This window comes from Acanthaster planci, linkage group LG10 (assembly GCF_054643075.1).
Source record: "Acanthaster planci isolate LZ-2023a linkage group LG10, COTS_SCS, whole genome shotgun sequence".
NCBI classification, from domain to species: domain Eukaryota; kingdom Metazoa; phylum Echinodermata; class Asteroidea; order Valvatida; family Acanthasteridae; genus Acanthaster; species Acanthaster planci.
In genome coordinates, this window is record NC_141786.1 from 17446809 (window position 1) to 17464830 (window position 18022).

The 18022-nt window shown below is 43.9% G+C and overlaps 2 protein-coding genes across 5 annotated transcripts in view; one reads left to right on the forward strand and one right to left on the reverse strand.

Annotated features, from left to right (window-relative positions):
* The window catches only part of LOC110989191 (E3 ubiquitin-protein ligase CBL-C-like), a 41443-nt gene extending 27417 nt beyond the window's left edge, over nt 1-14026 (forward strand). For all 3 annotated transcript variants that reach the window (XM_022253376.2, XM_022253377.2, XM_022253378.2), the window contains 3 exons: nt 8357-8461; nt 8955-9022; nt 9543-14026. In XM_022253376.2, coding sequence (XP_022109068.2) covers nt 8357-8461; nt 8955-9022; nt 9543-9854 — 485 coding nt within the window. In that variant the 3' untranslated portion in view covers nt 9855-14026. The remainder of the gene's footprint in view (nt 1-8356; nt 8462-8954; nt 9023-9542) is intronic.
* Nucleotides 14027-14033: 7 nt separating this feature from the next.
* aar2 (AAR2 splicing factor) lies at nt 14034-17972 on the reverse strand. Of its 2 annotated transcripts, none has more exons than XM_022253383.2 (2): nt 17869-17972; nt 14034-17084 (listed from the first exon to the last, which is right to left on the reverse strand). In XM_022253383.2, exon 2 carries the CDS (start codon nt 17062-17064, stop codon nt 15919-15921), a length of 1146 nt encoding a protein of 381 aa, XP_022109075.2. In that variant the 5' UTR covers nt 17065-17084; nt 17869-17972; the 3' UTR covers nt 14034-15918. The 2 variants fall into 2 exon arrangements, with proteins under 2 accessions (XP_022109075.2, XP_086998208.1); XM_087142082.1 differs by having other exon boundaries at nt 17808-17961.
* Between the last annotated feature and the right edge of the window lie 50 nt (nt 17973-18022).

Consider the following 18022-nt stretch of genomic DNA (forward strand, 5'->3'; position numbering starts at 1 on the left):
GGGTTATTTTATACAGTCAGTGGAAAGGTTTGACGCATAACTTCTGGCTGGAGAACTTTTCAAAGTTCATTTTGAAAATTTTGAAATATGGAATCTGAAAATTGTTTCCAAAGTAAACAGTGATGCAATTTTGGGATCCTTGATTCACTTTCATTTGAACCTGATTGGTAAGGTTACCATGACAACCTGTAGGAATAATCACTCTATGGCAAGAAGTAGAGACTCTATGGGGTCACATATGTCATTCATGAATGTCCTCCTGTCATCTGCAAAAAAACAAAAAAATGAATACTGAGAGCATACTGGTCAAAACATCGGTTCCAAACCACCGGTTCTTATCCGAGCCACACTTCTTTTAGAGGATCATTCCTATATGATATGGCCAAAACCTTGCCAGCCTCACCTCTGCCTGAATGAGCTTGAAACATTATTGAGGTTGAACCCAACAAACCAGAAGGATACTGTCACTGTATTACCATGGCAGCTCTTGAACAGTGTGTTGTGTTTTCATGGTGGTTGGTTGCCTAACAACGATTCTTTTCCCACGTGTAGCAGAGTTGTTTGTTTCCTTGACAAGCTCTCCATCTTGTGTTGATATGCCCTCCCTCTCTGCTTCCAAACTGCCATCTTTGGTTTGAGGCTAACCTGAGAAACCAGAAGGCATAGAGGCCTTGCACGGTAGCCATCTTGCAGGGCAATTCTGTTGTTACACAGGGAAACCTCTTTTGTGCATGTACATGTATACACTGTGAAACAACAGCTTTGGCCTGCAAGATGGCAGCCATGCAAACCCTGTGTCGTTATTTCTGGCTCTCAGCAAGAGAAAGTTAGGTACACTTGAATAATGGACTTGCAAGTGAAAAAAAAGTTACCAAGAGTTTTACGTGCATACAAAAGTGTGCTCCCAAATCAGGTTTGCGGTAGGGCTTCGTGGTGAGCTCGGGGTTGAGAAATTACCCCCAATCAAAATCTAAAGGAAAAGAGATTAGAGGCAGTTCAACGACGGAATTCTCAACCTTTGAAGGAGGGTTACAGTGTATTTGGTGACTGATTGGTTAACGTTTGTGCTCATGCAAACGGTCATTTTGTTTTCCTTGCATCCCCATCTATTTTCCCGAGACGGTTCAATGTGTTGAATTCATCTGCAAACGATTCTCTCTGCTGGTGTGCAAAGTGTGCCGTGGAGGTTGTGGGATTTGAGTCGTTAATCTCAGAAGTGAGGACTCTTACAATTTATGCCTGGACATGGTGGAACTGGATTGAAAAATCCTTTGGCAGTCATTGTTCAGAGCCACGACCGATGTCAAAGGGTTGTCGATTACCATGCAACAAGATGAGAAAATCTACCACTAGGGTGTGTTTTTGTACGTGCATCATCTTTGAAGAAAAAGTTACGTAAAAATGAAAGATTCTTCTGAAAACTGTTTGGTTTGGGAAGGGGGGGGGATTTGATATGCATGGCACTTCCTGCACATCAGCAAAGTTCGTTTGAGTTCTGTCGGAGACCTGTGAAATGGCTATGAACAGCAAGCATGTTTTGCGCATTGTGTCAAGGTGGACTGATCAAGTGACAAGAAATGGAAGCCAATAGCCTTAATTTGACAACCAGCATAAGAAGTCAGTACTGCTGTGGCACCACTGTCGTGGGTAGGTGGTGTGTCCTGCACCGTCCGCCCTTGCTCATGCTTCTTCAACCAATAAGGCCTTTGTGAGATGCGTAACGCGCGAGCATACATGTACATCAAGTGTAACCCTAAAAGGGTGCTGGGAGAGGTCATTTTGACACTACTTTTGTGAAAACTTAACATACCGTTCTCACGCAGCTCCCATTTTTCTGACAGGGGTCTGCTGAAAATATATACATTTCTCCACTGCCATGCTCAGTGCACGCAGAATGGCACACGCGGGGCCCACGCAGAATGGCACACACGGGTCCACGCAGAATGGCACACGCAGGGTCCACGCAGAATGGCACACGCAGGATCCATGCAGAATGGCACATGCAGGATCCACACAGAATGGCACACGCAGGATCCATGCAGAATGGCACATGCAGGATCCACACAGAATGGCACACGCAGGATCCATGCAGAATGGCACACGCAGGATCCATGCAGAATGGCACACGCAGGATCCATGCAGAATGGCACACGCAGGATCCATGCAGAATGGCACACGCGGGGCCCACGCAGTATCCCAATGACCGTAACAGCAAAGCCGTATGTTGCGTGTAGATTGAGTTGGAACATTTGCACTGATAAGGAGTTTTCTTTCATGCGTGCTACCATCATTTTGAAATTAATCAGCAAAGTGTGGGGGGAGGGGGGTACCTGCCACCCTTGACATGAAATGATCCAAAATAACCTGGCAGTTTTAGGGTTGAGTATGCACTCAAGCACTCACGAGTGTGATATCATCGCATCACGGTGTCCTCTCTCGTTAGTGTGTCCTGGTGGCGCCGTGCTTGCATGTGGATCGTGTGCTCACGTACATGTACAGTATGAGATGTTGCACATTATGCCCCTTTGCTCAAGTTTTGAACAGTGCATGAGTGTGGTGCCACAGCAGCACAGTTATCTCTTGTGTATGGCAAGAGGAAAAACTGCTTTATAAAAAGTAACATGCTGCCAGCTAGGCTTTCCAGGTCTCACGAATACGTAGTTGTTAGCAGAGCAGTGTGCAGACAGAGTTGCGACATGAGGTTGCGTATGATGTAGAGTACGATGCCATTTTGTGTCCAAGCTGACCAAACAACAAACAATCGCCAGAAGATTGATCATTGGGAGCGTAAACTCCTGATGAGGGAACCAAAATGGCTTCTAATTGGAGCTTGTCGCACCCCTGTATGCAAGTGTGGTTGATGGGTACAGGACCTGGAGCACTCCACTGATTTCCAACCAGGAAGTGGCAGGCAGCAGTACAGAGGAACAATATTGGGAAGGGGTGTTTGTCTGACCAGCAAGTGGAAATTATCCCAAGGCATATTCAATACATTGCAAGTGAAAGTGAATTGTGGTTAGAAATTTTGGTAAAAGAGGTCACTTTCACATTCAAACTCACTTTTCACAGTGTGTGAAAAACATTTCTCTCTGATTTGAAAAGGCATGAATGTTTTCTCACCTGTGGGAAAATCTGCAACCATGATTTCCCACTGTGGGATAAGTTTTTCACGCTCTGTGAAATGAAAGTGAAGTTCAGGGAAGGGAAAAATTGCGAAGAGAATTTCCCATTCCCAGGTTAACTTTCAGTTGCAATGACTTTACCTTGAGTTGGATTAATCACTGAAAAAAAAACTTGGGTGCATGAAAGCTTTTTGGAGAAAGTCCTGTGCATTTTTTTGTAGCAAAAGCTTCAGCTACTGTTTAGAATCCTCTGGAACCCTGCTCTAAGCACAAGTGTTCGTGAAACATGCTAAAACAAAAATATACAACTTTACATTGATTGCTAATAATAGTAACCCTTTTTTCCTTCCTGCCAAATCCTGATTGGAATCAGTGTGAAAGGCATGTACATGTACATTTACACTCATTCTCCATGAATTTCTGTCTGCTGTTGTTTCACTTTTTGTCTTGTTTTTTTTTCTGTGTAGATGGTTTTTATTTAATAAGCCTGTGGAAATCGAAGGCACATGTACACTGTAAAAACACGTTTTTTGTTTGCAATTCGAAGGATGTACATACATGTACCTGTCAGTGTTCCAAAGTTCAGTTGAGCATTAGTTCACAAAAAAGAAAAAAAAGAAAACGAATCCTGTGCAGTCAAGCTTGCTTTTCTGGCCCCTTGTAAGATCGGCACGCTTTTTTTGTTGTTTTTATTTTTTTTTTACTTTATAAGGAATCAAACCCATCATGTTGCACTGCAATTTAGCACAGTGATAGATCGCAACCTGTTCAAGTCAACTACGGGTATGTCCAACGCACTCTACTGTCATCGGTTATCTCTGTTGCTCATATAGGGACCTGTGTCTAGATTTCTGGTCATAGTTGTTCAAGTCAAGGTCTCGGGCCGCAGTTTCTTTCACTGTGGCCATTGAGTTGCTGTCCTTAAGTCTGGTTGCTGGTCTGGGCTGGTCAAGTTTCGCCCTGCACGTTTCCTTGGCCAGTCAGTGTCCAGGGGAAAAATAGCGGAGCTGGTAATCCAGAGAAAGCATGAAGGGCTTTAACCAGCCAAAGTGTCATGTGAAGCACATTGCTGTGACCGGTTCCTGGCTGATTTTTTGCTGCTCGGCAAGAACAAGCTACCAGCAAAATTGTCAGGTGGCGCATTTTGCCGATTACTGGCTCCCTGCCGATTTTCATGGAGTGGTGTTTTGGACAAGGTGTCCTCAGGAGGTCAAACTCTTAAACTTTGCTGACTTGCGCCACTCAGCTGGCCCCGTATTCACGGGATTGACCAAAGTTTCCTCTAGGTCATTTTGCCTAGCAGACGATCAAAATCACTCATCCAGTCATGGTTGAACTTCCACCGTAGATGCATTTTCTTAAAACAAAAAGCAAGGGATGAGATCAAGAGTAGAAGCAATCTAAATTTTCATTCAGGTGCGCTCAGAACCAAAAGAAAGAGCTGAAAAAGATTAGATGAAAGTGCTCACCGTCATTTGATCGGAAACGGCAAAACACACCCGAAAGTTTTTACAAATGGTCGGGTTCAAAATCCTTTGTAATGGTTATTGTCATGGGCATTGATCTGGAGTATTCCATTTCATTCACAGTGCACAGTGTTTTCAGGCACACGTATTATTTAATCCACCCCTCATCCCTTTGTGCCCTGCCCCTTTTGTGTTTCCTCGGCAGAATGGGTCGCTCGTCATTGAGTAAGTTGTGCACGAGCATCCCTTCTGCTTCACCCAGTCCTTTTTCTTTTTCTTTTTTTGTGCCAAAGATGTAGATGTAGAATCTAGGCCCAAGATGTTACCTTTCCAGGCATCCCAAAAGTAACATCCAAATCTTTCTGTTGCATTTGCACACAGATTATATTTTTGTATGAGTTTAAATTTTTTTATTGTCCTATTTTTAGCAGTATCACAGATGATTTGATCTTTCATTTGGTTACTTTAAGAAAAGTCCACCTCTTCGGGGCTTGACAAGACACATAAATCACGCTTGACATTCGAGTCTACATGCAGTCAACGAAACTAGGGGGCCAAGCCTCAAGTACGCACGCTATTAAAGACAATTTTGTTTGAGTTCATTTCTGGTGTAACATTTCTGGAATGTTAGTTTTGGGATGATCTGGACAGTTTTGTGCTGTGGTGCTGGGGCTTATTTGTCGAGCTGATGGGTTGTAAACAAGAGGCTCTGCGCTTTGGGTCTGGAACCCAGAAGCAAAGCATCCTGCTGCAGACCAATGGCCTGTTGGCAGACCTAGAGTGTGCTGCCTAAACATAGCCACAACCTGTCTGCCATTAATCAGATTTGTCCCCTGTCCAAATTCAACCTTTTAAAGCCGTCATCTGTGGTAGTCTTGTCACAAGTCACTCATAGTGGTTTCTGTTAGCAAAGGAGTGCCTCCTGCCAGCGTTCATACTTTGCAGTCACCCCTGTCATGTAGTTCCCGTTCCCTTTGGGTCAGAGGTTAAAGGTCAGAGGGTCAGATACCTTTGCCGAATTACAATCCTGCCCAGCTAGCTGCAAACCTGATGTAGCTGCAGGTTTCCATGGCGCCAGCCTGTTTATCCTGCCCCTCTCTCCTCCCCAAGTTTACCAGTTCCATTGTGACAGCCATCTGTGGGGGCCACCCGTCCTTGCCGAGCAGCCGACTGAGGCAGTTTGCTTCCATTTGGTAGCGGCCGATCTCATTCTCAGTCTAGATGTTACAATGCTTTCATGTACATGTACATCCTGCATCCGCTGTGTGGTTTGGCCTCCATGTGACTGCACATTGTAGCCAGCAATGCTTAAAGGCCAGTGTCTCCACAAAGTGGCCAGCTGTACACGAAGGCCTATTTACATAGTGCTCACCAGTGTGTACAGGCCAAGTTTAATATTCACAGAGTGGCCAGAAGTGCATAAAGGCCAATGCATGTAGTGGCTAGCAGTGCCGGCACATATCACATAGTGGTCAGCAATGCCTACTGGTCCAAGTATGCCCCTCAAGCTTCTCAAAGCCAACTTGTGGCCACAGTGAAAGCAAGTTTGACTGTGAGGTGCAGTCACTGTCAATTGTGAATTTTGTACTTGTTTTATGTGCAGAGTTGACTTGAAGTGAGCCCAACTGGACAGTATGCACAACTTTGAATGGGTGGAACATTCCGTTCTGAGCGCTGGATATTTTCATTATGAGAACCTGCTTGTGTCCTGCAGGGATTACAGTATTCCTACCGCAGGGCTGTCTCGGCACAGTCTGCACTCAAATCTCACTGGTCTCACCGACCCGACAAGAACTTCTGAGGTGCTCCCTTACATGAACAAGGAAACTGTCTTAGCTGACTTTTGCTTTGTTCGTCGCGCGCACTTCCTTGTTATTAAAGACAAAGATTGTTTGCATGTTCCCAGAATGCTCTAGATTGACAGATCAAAGTGTGCCGACCGTGGGTATCGGTAATGTCACAAGACGTCTTGCAAAATTGCATGCAAAGTAGAGCGGCCATTGTTCGAGTTACCTTTATCTATACAACAAATTTGTCTCCTTCAAACTAACGCCAGTCTAAGTTTGAGTATGGAGGCAACGTGATTGTAGAGGAGGGAAAGAAATAGTGGACTCTGACGTGACATGGAAATGGACTCAACCACAATTGGGTATATAAGGCAGCAACATGGCGCATGTGGTGTCCAGTTGGCAAATCACTTTATAGACAACTCTGTCACAGCCCCAGTGCATTTTGTTGTCACGTGAATTTGTTACTGTACATCTTTACCTTCGAAATGGTGTAGTACATGAACACATAATCTTCAGTTGGAAGGACCGTGTATTCAAAGGGAAAATACATTGTATTGCATTTAACCACTACCAGCCGGGGACTCCGAAATCGGAGCCATATGGTTTATATGTGTGGCCGGGGTCTCCGAACTCGGACAAAGGAAACAGGGCCCTGTAACAAAAGACCGTACTCCGAACAAAAGACCAGGCTGCTGGGCATGACCAGCATTTTTCACTCTCAAAAGTGGTGATAATCCAGCGTTATTTTGAAACCGTATACCAGGGTTTGGGGTATTTAGAGCAAGCGGATTACCACCGGGGACAAAAGCTCTCCACCACCGCAGCGATGAGCCATACAGCACCGCTGCATGCTAATCTGGCCCCTATTGAAAAGAGGTCAGCAGTGCACTGAGCCAGGTTCGTGAACAAAAGACAGTTGTATAACACCGCACAATCTGGGCTCTGTTTACAAGGCTGCAGGCCTAGCTGAAATACTCGGGTGTCAATGATGGTCACCTGTCAACTTAGAGTGGTGCCTGAAGATTACTCCATGCGGCTATAAACGACTGTTAAATGGATGATGAATTGTTGAAGGATTTTGAAAACGGAAAAAATGATAGTCATGCCGGCCCAGCATCCTCAATGTTGAAAAATGCCCCAGCTCGAAGTGGTTAAAGAATAATTGTGAAAACAACTGACGAAGTAGTTATGTTACAGAGTAAACGTACATGTACCTAGAAGTTGAGATAGATATTAAATATTTCAAAATATTGTTACCGTTCTGAGCCCAAGGCAAAAATTATCCACAAAATGTGATTTCGCTAGAACAAAGTTGAGGTTATTGGTGGAAATATTTGAAAGTATTTTTTGTTGATTATTTCTAAAATGCACAGTTTGGAGTTGTGGCAGCACCCTCCAATGGCAAAGTTTTCTTGCAAAACGTTCATTTTATCCATCAGTCATCGTGTGATTTGCTAGCAGCAATTAATGCACTTTATTGTAAAAACATATTCTGTACAGCTCTATAAATTTAATGAGTGTGTGGGATTGGTAAGGAATATGAGCTTCTCTGAGAAATCTAGCGAGGTCAGTCAAAATAATATTGATGCGTTTCAAGAAGCCAAACTGTGAGCCTGCCCCAGTGCAGCAAAACTGTCACGCTCGAAGTTAGCTTGGAGTGTTATTCCCCAAGATGGCTGAGTGTTTTGCTCTCTGAAATGGCCAAGTCTAGAAAGCACCGCCCTCAGAGATGGCGGAGTGCTTTGCTATTGTTCAGACAAGAAAATTTTGTGTGTGCTGCCTGCAAAACATAGTGTGTTGCCCTTTAAAATGGCCGACCACATTGCCATCAAAGATGGCTGACTTTAAGTGCTCTTGAAAATATCTGAACATGTTGCTGATAGTATTGCCCTCCAAGATGGCTGAGTGCTGAAGAACAATAATGATTAAAGCCTTGACTATTTTCACTCAACCACTTCCTGTTTTTGTACACCCCCAGGTGGCAGGGCCTCCCCCTCAGAGGACTACGATATCCCACCACTACGCCCGCACCTATCCATGAACTCACAGGCCCCAGTGACAACTCAACAGCCCAGAATGCCAGGTCAGTAGAGCACACTGATATGTATGTAGATCTCTGGACCGGTCTCAGTATTGAGACTTTGAGGTCGGGAAATTTTACAACTCGGTCTCAAGAGTACAGGTAACAGGAACTTGCAGGGGTCCTGACTGTTCAGACCTCACTGTACTGCAGCAAAAAAAAAAAAAGAAAGTCATCAGAGAAAATATGCCGTAAATGTCACGTCGATCAAAGTGTTGAAAGAGAAATTTCAGTAAACAGAACATTGTTAAGGCCTGTAGCTTCAATTTTGGGCAAAGGCTTAATTCTGATTCTTCTGCAAGAAGAGCCAAGCACTCTCACATCACCTGAAACTAGTGATGTGTAACCAGGGGTTTGGCAAGGGGAGGGGGGCACTTACCCCCCGCACCCCTGCAAAAAAAGTGGAAAAAAAAGAAAGGGCAAAATCAAAGGTAGGCATTGTTCACACAAAGACAAATCCTACATGTACATCTCCTTCTGTCTCCTCTGTTTCCAGTTCGAGAAACCCCTGAAGATTACGACATTCCACCCCTCCCACCTATGGGTACCCGGCCACCTCTGCAGGTAAGCAAACCATCTCAAGAGTCAAGGACAAATCGTACTTCAGGTGAACGTGACAGGGAAGTAAATAGCTTATGACGTCACGACGTATCTACTGCAAAATTCCCTTTGAGATGAAATGTGTTCAAAATGTACAAATGTAAATGATCTGACAGGTATTAAAAATATTTGATCTGATGTCACAGTTTAATGTTGGTGTGCGCTCTTGGGCCAAGTATGAACCAGCCATTAATGATGGGATTTCAGTTTCTGGAACGCTGTGATTTTTCACATTTGAACTTTTCTTAAACTAAGAACTAGGTTTTCCACACCTTGTGCAGCCTCGCTGAGAATTCTCTCCCCCCCCCCAGTTCAGTCAAGCCAGGGTTTTTAATTCATTGTGCATGGCGTCAACTGTGTCTACCCTCGCATTTAGTTCATGTCAGTGGACACAATCATAACTTCTGCCAGAGTGATACATATAACGCCTGTGGTTTTCCCTCCGCCTCATTTATTATACTGCTTGTTTTTCTCTGCGCTTTAGCAATCCAGTCAGCCCCCACCCCTGCCGACCCAACCCCGCCCGACGTCCAGCCCAGCACCCTCCAGCGACCAAGCTCTGCCCCTGGGCCAGCGACAAGTGCCCTCCCCGCCCACCAATGGTGTACTCCAGCCGACCAAGGTTGCCGGCGCCGGTGCGGGCGATCCCACTACAGTGCAAGGGAAGATGGAGACACTGGTCCGGGAGGGGTACCGAATGGACGACATCCGGAAAGCCTTGGACATCTCTCAGAACGACCTCACCATGGCCCGGAAAATCCTCCGGGGGTTCTCCAACCCTGCGACTTCGACATAAGGTCAGCGCAACGACAACTTTACGTGCCCAAGCAGAAACGAGAAGTCAATATGTTATGCAGAACTATTCAAGATACAGTACATGCACACCCGGATGTCTCAGTTGGTAGCGTTGCTGGAGCGGCATTTCTGCTGTCTCGGTTTCTGTCCACCAGTACATCCAGTAATGGAATTCTGTATCCATTCGCTTTGTGCAACACTGGCTGAGGGCGCTATATGCCTGGAAGGTGTTTGCCTACCAGTGAGATCTCATGCATTTCCTTGGTGCCCCGCACACTGGTTGGTTCCAGTTAGCATGTTCAGCATGCACTATGGAATGAATTGATTTGTTTTTTTCTTCCCTTCCCGCTCTTCTTTTTAAAATTGTTGCTATGCGGCGAATAGGACGTGTGGTGGGGACGCCATTTTGTTCAGTAGCCACAAGACGTCACCTGTGAGGCTGGCCCTCTGTAGCTACGAGTTTCTTGGTACTTAAGGTCAAAGGTTGTACTGATTTGCATACAATCAGGTGGCTGGTATTAAGGCCGCGACCTCTTATGCTGCGCTGACATGTACATACTTGTGCCAAAAAGAAGAAGAAAAAAAGAACATCACTTATTTTTGTCAACAGAAAGCCAAACGTGGCTCAGACGTAACTTTTCCCAAGCGAGACGGTAACTAGGCATTATATTCTAGAGAAGGAATTAAAGAAAAAATGTAAATAGTTCTTTTGGGGATATACCGAATCACCCAGGCGCTTTAAAATTACTAGGCAACAGCAAAATACTCTTCTCAGTAAAAGAAATATCTTTGTAGAATATTTAAAGATTGCAAATGATTTTTGCTGTTTGCAATATGCTGCAGAACATACGCTTGTGGGCCCAGTAAACAAGATTTTGGGTATGTGTGGCCTCTGAATCTATGTGATATTTATGTAGATTGTGTAACCAAAAATATGATGCTTTTTTCTATATAGTATATATTGCTGTTTTTCTAAACCGATTATCTGGGTACTATATTGTACGTGTCATGATTGTGCAAGTAGTTATTAGACCAGGTCTTTATGTTTTTGGTCCTTTCTTTGCACGTCCGCAGAGAGCATCTTTGACAAGTTTCCTGTGCTTTTAAAGCTAACTTCCTTATTCCTAGAGCAAAGCGAAGCCGAAATTTCAGACTTGAAATGAAGTTACAGTCAGACATGGAAGTTGATGACACCGCAAAACTGGAAAAACACCCTTTGTTCACTTCAAGACAGAAATTTTCTCCTCTCTACGGTAATCATCCAGTCAGTGACCGATTGATAAATTGCCCTCCTTTTTTGTCAAGAAATGCCAGACACAATAAATAATTCACTTTTCCATTGGTCAGATTCCATAATGCATTTTCGGACTGGTTTGAAGACAAGTTGACTGAAAAAAAAGTGTAACATGTTGTTTTATGGGCTTCAGCTTTGATGTTTCGGTGCCAACTGTTTTAAATGATATTTTTTGTAAACATCATTTCCACATGACTGGACGATCGCAGCTCACTGTATAATTTCCATTTTCCTGTTTCATTCTTCCTGGTGGCGCAAATTTGTCTCAACTCGGGCAAGGGAAGATCTTGGGAGGGGGAAGCCATTTTCCTTATTTGAGAATAGAGAGAAAGGGGATTTTTTTTTTTCTGGTCAGCTTCATTTCTCTTCCTTCCAGAGGCCACGGACAAAGCCTGAAAATGTAGCCTCACGCCCCCTTGCCCTCCCAAAAAGAAATTGTGGTTCTTGTTTTGCCCTTGATGCCTGGCACACGATAGAATACTGGTTGCTCTATAGGTTTTAATTTCATTAAATTTGTCAGCAATGTGTAGAATTCCTGTTAATTGTGAACGTTTATGTCACCAGTTTGACAATCACTTCGGCATGTACTTAAAATCAAAGTTTTTCTTTTTATGTGTGGAATGGATGGTCAAGGCAGTTTGCCAGCGAATGACGAAAACGACACTCTCAGACATCTGAACACTCAAATCCTGTTTTCTCAACAATCCATTCCCCCCGCTACAAATTAGCCCCTCCCCCTGTGTGCCCACTTTCTAGGAATTTGTGTTAAGATTTAAACAAGCCTTCATATTTGGGACATTCTTCCCTAATAATTGAGGAAGTTCATGGATTTTTGGGCAGGGGCTTGCTAGTTTCAGATGTTTACATCACGTCAAATCATTCAAAACCACTGTTCCATCCCAAAGTGTCAGCCTTGTTTATGAAATAATGCTTTCATTTTTATACTGAATGCTTTTACTGTTTGTAAGAAAAAAAAGTGAAACGCCATTTTGTTTCCTTGCTGTCAACATTTCTTAAGGGAAAGCTAGAAACTGAAGTATGGATTGTGTGCATAAGAGATAGTGCTGTTCAAGAGTGCTAACTACGGCTAGGGCGCATTTCGTATAGAAACTTGTTGGTTTCAGCTGTAGCTTGACTCGGTCTCAACCACCGCGCTGAGTTGAGTCCATCGGAAGCCCTTGCTAGTTTATCAACCAACTCTTCAGGTGAACAGCAACAAATAGCATTTCTTTGTAGCTGTTCACTGGTTACCAATGATGGGCCTCGTGAGGGGACCGGGGACAGGACTCAACTACATTGACTGACATGGCATCCAATGTGGCTGTAGCCGGAACTTAGCATGTACCTCCATCAAAGCCAGGGGGCAGAAGCTCTGGCCACTTCCCATAGGCATGTGTGACACTGCTAGCCACGGCCACAATGTTTGGATGTGGCTAGTCCACTCTCCAGTGGAGGGATTAGCTGAAACTGGTTCCCTTGGCACTTTCCAATAGAGGGTTCAGTTGAAACTGGTTTACTGGTCACTCTCCAAGAGAGGGATCAGTCATGTCAGTTGAAACTGGTTCCCTGGTCACTCTTCAATAGAGGAATCAGTTAAAACTGGTTTCCTGAGCACTCTGTAGTGAAGAGATCAGCTGAAACTGTTTCTCTCAGCACTTTCCAATCAACAGATCAGGAAATCAGCACTCACCTTCACTATTTGTGCAGCCCGGCAACATCAGGGCGCTTCTGAAGTTTTTGCCACTGTGGGGCGCAGTTGTGCCTATGCAGTCCCTACTCCAGTTAAGACAGAATAGAAGTTGGCAGTATGTTCTCTTGTCGGTAATGTGCATTGTACATAGATTTAAAAAAGAGATTAGGACCTTCTATGAAATACACAGATGGTTTCGCCTTGTGTTTTTGGATGTATTTTTAAATGTTTTTATTTTGCTTACCGTTTGCTTCAATAAAAATGACATGCTCATAAGTACTATCTATTATTTGTAAATAAATATTGTGAGGGCTGGATTGAATTTAGTAAAGACAAGCAATATGACTCGGGAAAAGACTGAAAATGTAAGGCATTGCTAGCTTGTGGTGGGCTGGTTCATTGAGATTTCGTTGCCAAATGTTTCTGAGTGAAGTTCCACATCAATCATGGTTGGATAGATTCGGCTATGATGTCAAAGTTCAATGAAACAGCATTGTGTGAGTCAAGTCCATTACAAGCCATCGAGTTCGCAAGCTGTTCAAGTGAACCCGAACAACTTCTTGTTCCAGCTCTGTTCATCATCTACTGCGAGGGCTTGTGAAAAATCTTGTGGACGGACTCAAACTTCAACACTGAGAAATTAACCTCTCAGGCACTGTACTAATTTTGGATTGCCATTTGAAATGGGCATTTGTTCGAGTGGGAAAACAGCCACATGGAACAAAAATGTGTACATAGTAACCACAGGGAAAATTGTGGTGAAAAAGTCGAGAAGGCTCTTACACACGAAATGTTAAATACTGGTCACGGAAGTCACAATGGAAATTTTCCATGGGCTTTCCTGAACGTAATGGAAGTTTATCGGGAAGAGCAGTGGCAGCCTGGACAGTTTCTTTTGTGCATTGGTTGGAGTAAAAGGAATGTGACAGAGGGACAGTCATGTTTGTCCACACTTTACTGGTTGAAGAAATCAAACTTACAAAGCCTTTTTTCTCATATATTTGTGTATATTGTGTCTTATTAAAGCAATGCCTGTTATGTGAAAAATGATGACGAACATGTGTCAAATTTACATTGCTACTCTGTTGAGTGTATTGTAATTGTTCCATAATTATTACATTTATTCTATCCAAAACAAAGTGCTTACTTACGATTTAGAGAAATAAAGATGACGAACAAATGCCTCAAACCTGGTGTTAACTGTTTGGTGTAAAATTGATTGAGAGTATTATTGTTTACCCTTTAGAATTACATGTAAAGCCCAACAATTCAAAAGTCAATATCACAAATATCTTTGGAAGTTTTTGTACATGTACATCAGTCTGGAGTATTGCCGCTTATGGGCACGGAGGCCATTCCCTGAATGTGAAATTGCATTGGTACAAACATGTTTTAGAACGTGTAGATGATGTGGTTAATGTCCCCTTTTTTTGCACAGCCAATCAAAGTCTTGCTAACGGAGCGTTTTGTTGGTGTTTTTGTTGTATACATGTATGCTCCAATCTTTAAGAAAACCAACCCCGTAAACATGGGAATACCCATACACTGCATTGCCAGCTGCTAGAACAAGCCTTGTGATGGGTCAGATTGCACAAGATTGGTAGAGTACATGTACTGTAATGGCCCGTCCAAATAGGGTGATACTCCACACGGTACAGGTAAGCCTTTCCTGAATGAGAAGCATGTTCTTGGTACTTATTCCCCTATCGAGGGCTGAAATAGAACCAATTTTGGTGGAGGGGGGAGGAGCAAAGTTAGAAATTTTGTATGTGCTTTAATTTTGGATGACCTACATGAATCTAGGGGATGAGGTTACACTTTGGGTAATTGTTACTTAATTTCTTAAAAGAAGGGAAAAGGCATCGATAAAAAACCACAACTTTTAGCTTGGGGGGTGGGGAGATCCCTACTTGTAGCTGGCCCCCTTTGGATCTGCCCTCCACTCAAAAAAAAAAAGTTCTACAATCAACTCCGCCCTTGTAGCCAAATTTAATGCAAAGTAACCTGAAATTTCCTATCCAATCCTTGTGGGTTCATACATGTACATGTTGCTTACAATGCAATGTTTTGAATAACAACTGTAATCCTGAAGTGATGGGGGGTCCAACTAAAATAGACAATGTAGAATGTAAAATTAGACATACGTTTTAGTTTCTTTAAAAAGGGGCAGTGTGACAAATGTGAATTTGCAGTTTTATATTAATTTTTCCAGACTTAAAAAGAGGATGGGTTCTGATACCGGAAGTTGATACATGAACCCAACTCCACACAAACTTACAGTACATGTACTCGTACATTGTACGGATATACATGTACGTAATTGAAAGTAACCCGTCATCTGGTTATAGTCAATTCTTTCCACACTTATTCTCTCCCCAGTGTGTTCCTTTTCAATTCAGTGGGAGACCATTATTAAGGCATTTTCACTCGAGTAGAAAAATACTTTTAACGCCTTTTAACAAAAGTGGCAAAGACTGAAATTTTCAAGCATTTTCAGACACGTGCATCAAATGTGTTTGCACTGTTTCCAAGTTTGGGAAAATTGTTTTCACACCTTTTTGAACCAACAGGAGATGGTTTTTGCATGCTTTCACACAAGTGGCAAAACATTTCAATTTCTTTTGCACAAACGGGAAATGTTTTCACATGCTGACCAAAGAGCTTTTCTAAAAACAGACAGAATACTTGCTCAGCAATATCCGGTTACCAGCCAAAAACAATGAACATTCAATGTCTCCTGTGACTGGTTCTCCTCAAACATGTATTTGCTATGAAATGCTTTCAGCACTAAGCAACTCTAAGACACTGTCTAGGGCACTAAAGATTTTAGGATTGAAAAATTACGCTTGATCATTCTGTGCACGGCAGTTTAAAGTTGTCAGTGAGCATGTACAGTGTACATGAATGAACAGCCTCAAAAGGCTTCAGTGTCTGCTGACCAACAGTATCTACCATTCACCATCACATGACCAACTTTGAGTAGGTCTTCAGAAGCTGTGTTCGACGTGGAAGCTCTACAGTACATCACGATATGCTGGAAATATTTACAACGCAAGATGGCAAAATCAAGTGGGTTTGATTTTAGAGTTGGACGACAACAGGGGCATCTTCGTCCGGCAAGGCGTCAAAGTCCCACCTGAATCGCTTGGTCAGGCTCTCCTTGAAGCGTCGACCTTTGACCTTCAACGGCTGGCCCACCTCTGCCCCTTGCAAGTTGGTGAAAAATTCCCGCAGGGTGGTGGTCAGAAAATTGTCCCTGGAGACAATGTCAATGAAGAAATCGGCGGGGACTTCTTTGAGCTGGAAGTGGAGGGCGGTGATGAAGCTGGCATAGAGGTCCTGGTGAGCCACCAGGGATTCCTCGGAGGCACAGAGGATGTGGACGAGTCGTTTCCACTGCTCAAAGCCGTCATAGACCTGGCCAACCAGGAAGCAGATGAAGGCAAACTGGATCTCCCCAAGGATAGCAGTGGGACGGTCTGGGTAACGAGTCCGCAACATGTTCTCCAAGGTGTAGCTTAGGTCCATGGAGTACTTGGTGATCTCAGCAGGGGATGCTCCCACCGGGTAGTTCTTGTCCGGGATGGGGCTGAAGCGTATCTCCGTCCCCGGCTTGCTGTGCATCCTGGGTAGCAGGTCCTCAGCACTGACGCCGCTGCCCTCTGGATGTTCCAAACGTTGATTTTCGGCCAGCTTGGCTCTCTCCGCTGTTGTCCTGGTTTCGTCATCGGCGATCAGCTGCGGGGCAGAGTAGATCCTCTGACATGATGGCATCAAGTCCTTCACTGAGTTTTCCGTGATGTGGCTGGTCAGTGACACCCATTTCTTCAGGCTTTCGTATGGGTACGACCCCAGACAGGGGTCAAACTCCCTCAACCGTCCCCGGTACTCGGCCTCTTCCCCATCTTCCAAGAAGTGCTCCACTGCGTCCTCGTCGCGTTTGCTCCAGCTGAGCACCATCACCTCCCGCCGCCGGAAGCAGTGAAAGAACCCCATGCGGGGTGCAGTGCAGCGGTCACGCACGTTCACCGCACTGTAGTACACAAAGTGCACACCAGGCGGGATCATCTTGACGCCCTTGAAGTGCTCGGCCGTGTTCCATGTGTTGTAGTCGATTCCGAATTCAGTGCCGAGAGGAACATTGAGAAAGAGTAGCGTAGCACCTTCTTCAAAAAGCTGCCTGGCAGTGTCTTGATCCATTGAGGCAGCATTTGAAGACTCTGCCATGTTGCGTTAATTATTTTTTTCTGCCAAAGCCAAAACAAAGGAAACAATTTTAATTAATAGGAAGTACACTGTACTTCTCATTTTTATCCAAGCTTATACATAAACTCAGACCTTTGGAATTATTAACCTTTAATTTCCAAATTCATGTTTGGAATTCGATTATAAATGTTTTTAAGCTCAACTGTGGAATACCCCGCACCCCACATGATCAACCTTATAGCCAGATGCAGGTCAAAATGTCACACTCTTCTGAAGGGATTTTCACCTTGTACCCATTTGTTACCAGTCATTCCAGATGTCACTGTTTAGAGTGGCAGGGTATTCTGCAATTACCCCTATAGCTATAAACCGCTGTACTTCAGTCTTGGATTTTCTCAGCTGAAAAGTCTGACAGAGCTTCTGTCATGACTGTAGTGTAACCATGGTAACACAAAGTTGGAAACATAATATGTGGCTCAATTTTCTACTGGGTACATGTACATGTACCATCAGTCACTTGCATCCATACCTACATACCCTGGCCTGGCCTCTGGGCCCTAGGGTCATTTTCTCAAGTGCGGTAAACATGGTACATGTAAACATGCTTAGTGCAAAATGGTACCGAGGCCCGAGGGCTCAGTAGCAATATATTATTATATATATACTATATAGTACTACTAGGCTAGTCTAAAAAGTGGGCAGACGTTCATCAAATTTATTTTTGAGATCTTTTTATTTTTTGTCCAATTTGAAAACACCATTACGTTCTTAACACCAAGGGAAGCATTTGCTGCTGGCTGATACGTCCTCGTTGCCCCTCATTACCGAGATATTTGGAGGATAATTTCACTGCTCTTCACGCGTATTCACTCCGAGTAGACGAAAGGCCGGACAGAACTAAAATATGGATAAGGTCGTGTTCCTAGTGTACTAGCGTGCATCGGTACCTTAACTCATGGCGCAGTCTTCGGGGCCATAC

Bases quoted from the DNA above. Each gene is read 5' to 3' on its own strand.
- aar2 (XM_022253383.2), bottom strand. From the start codon at position 17,064: ATGGCAGAGTCTTCAAATGCTGCCTCAATGGATCAAGACACTGCCAGG.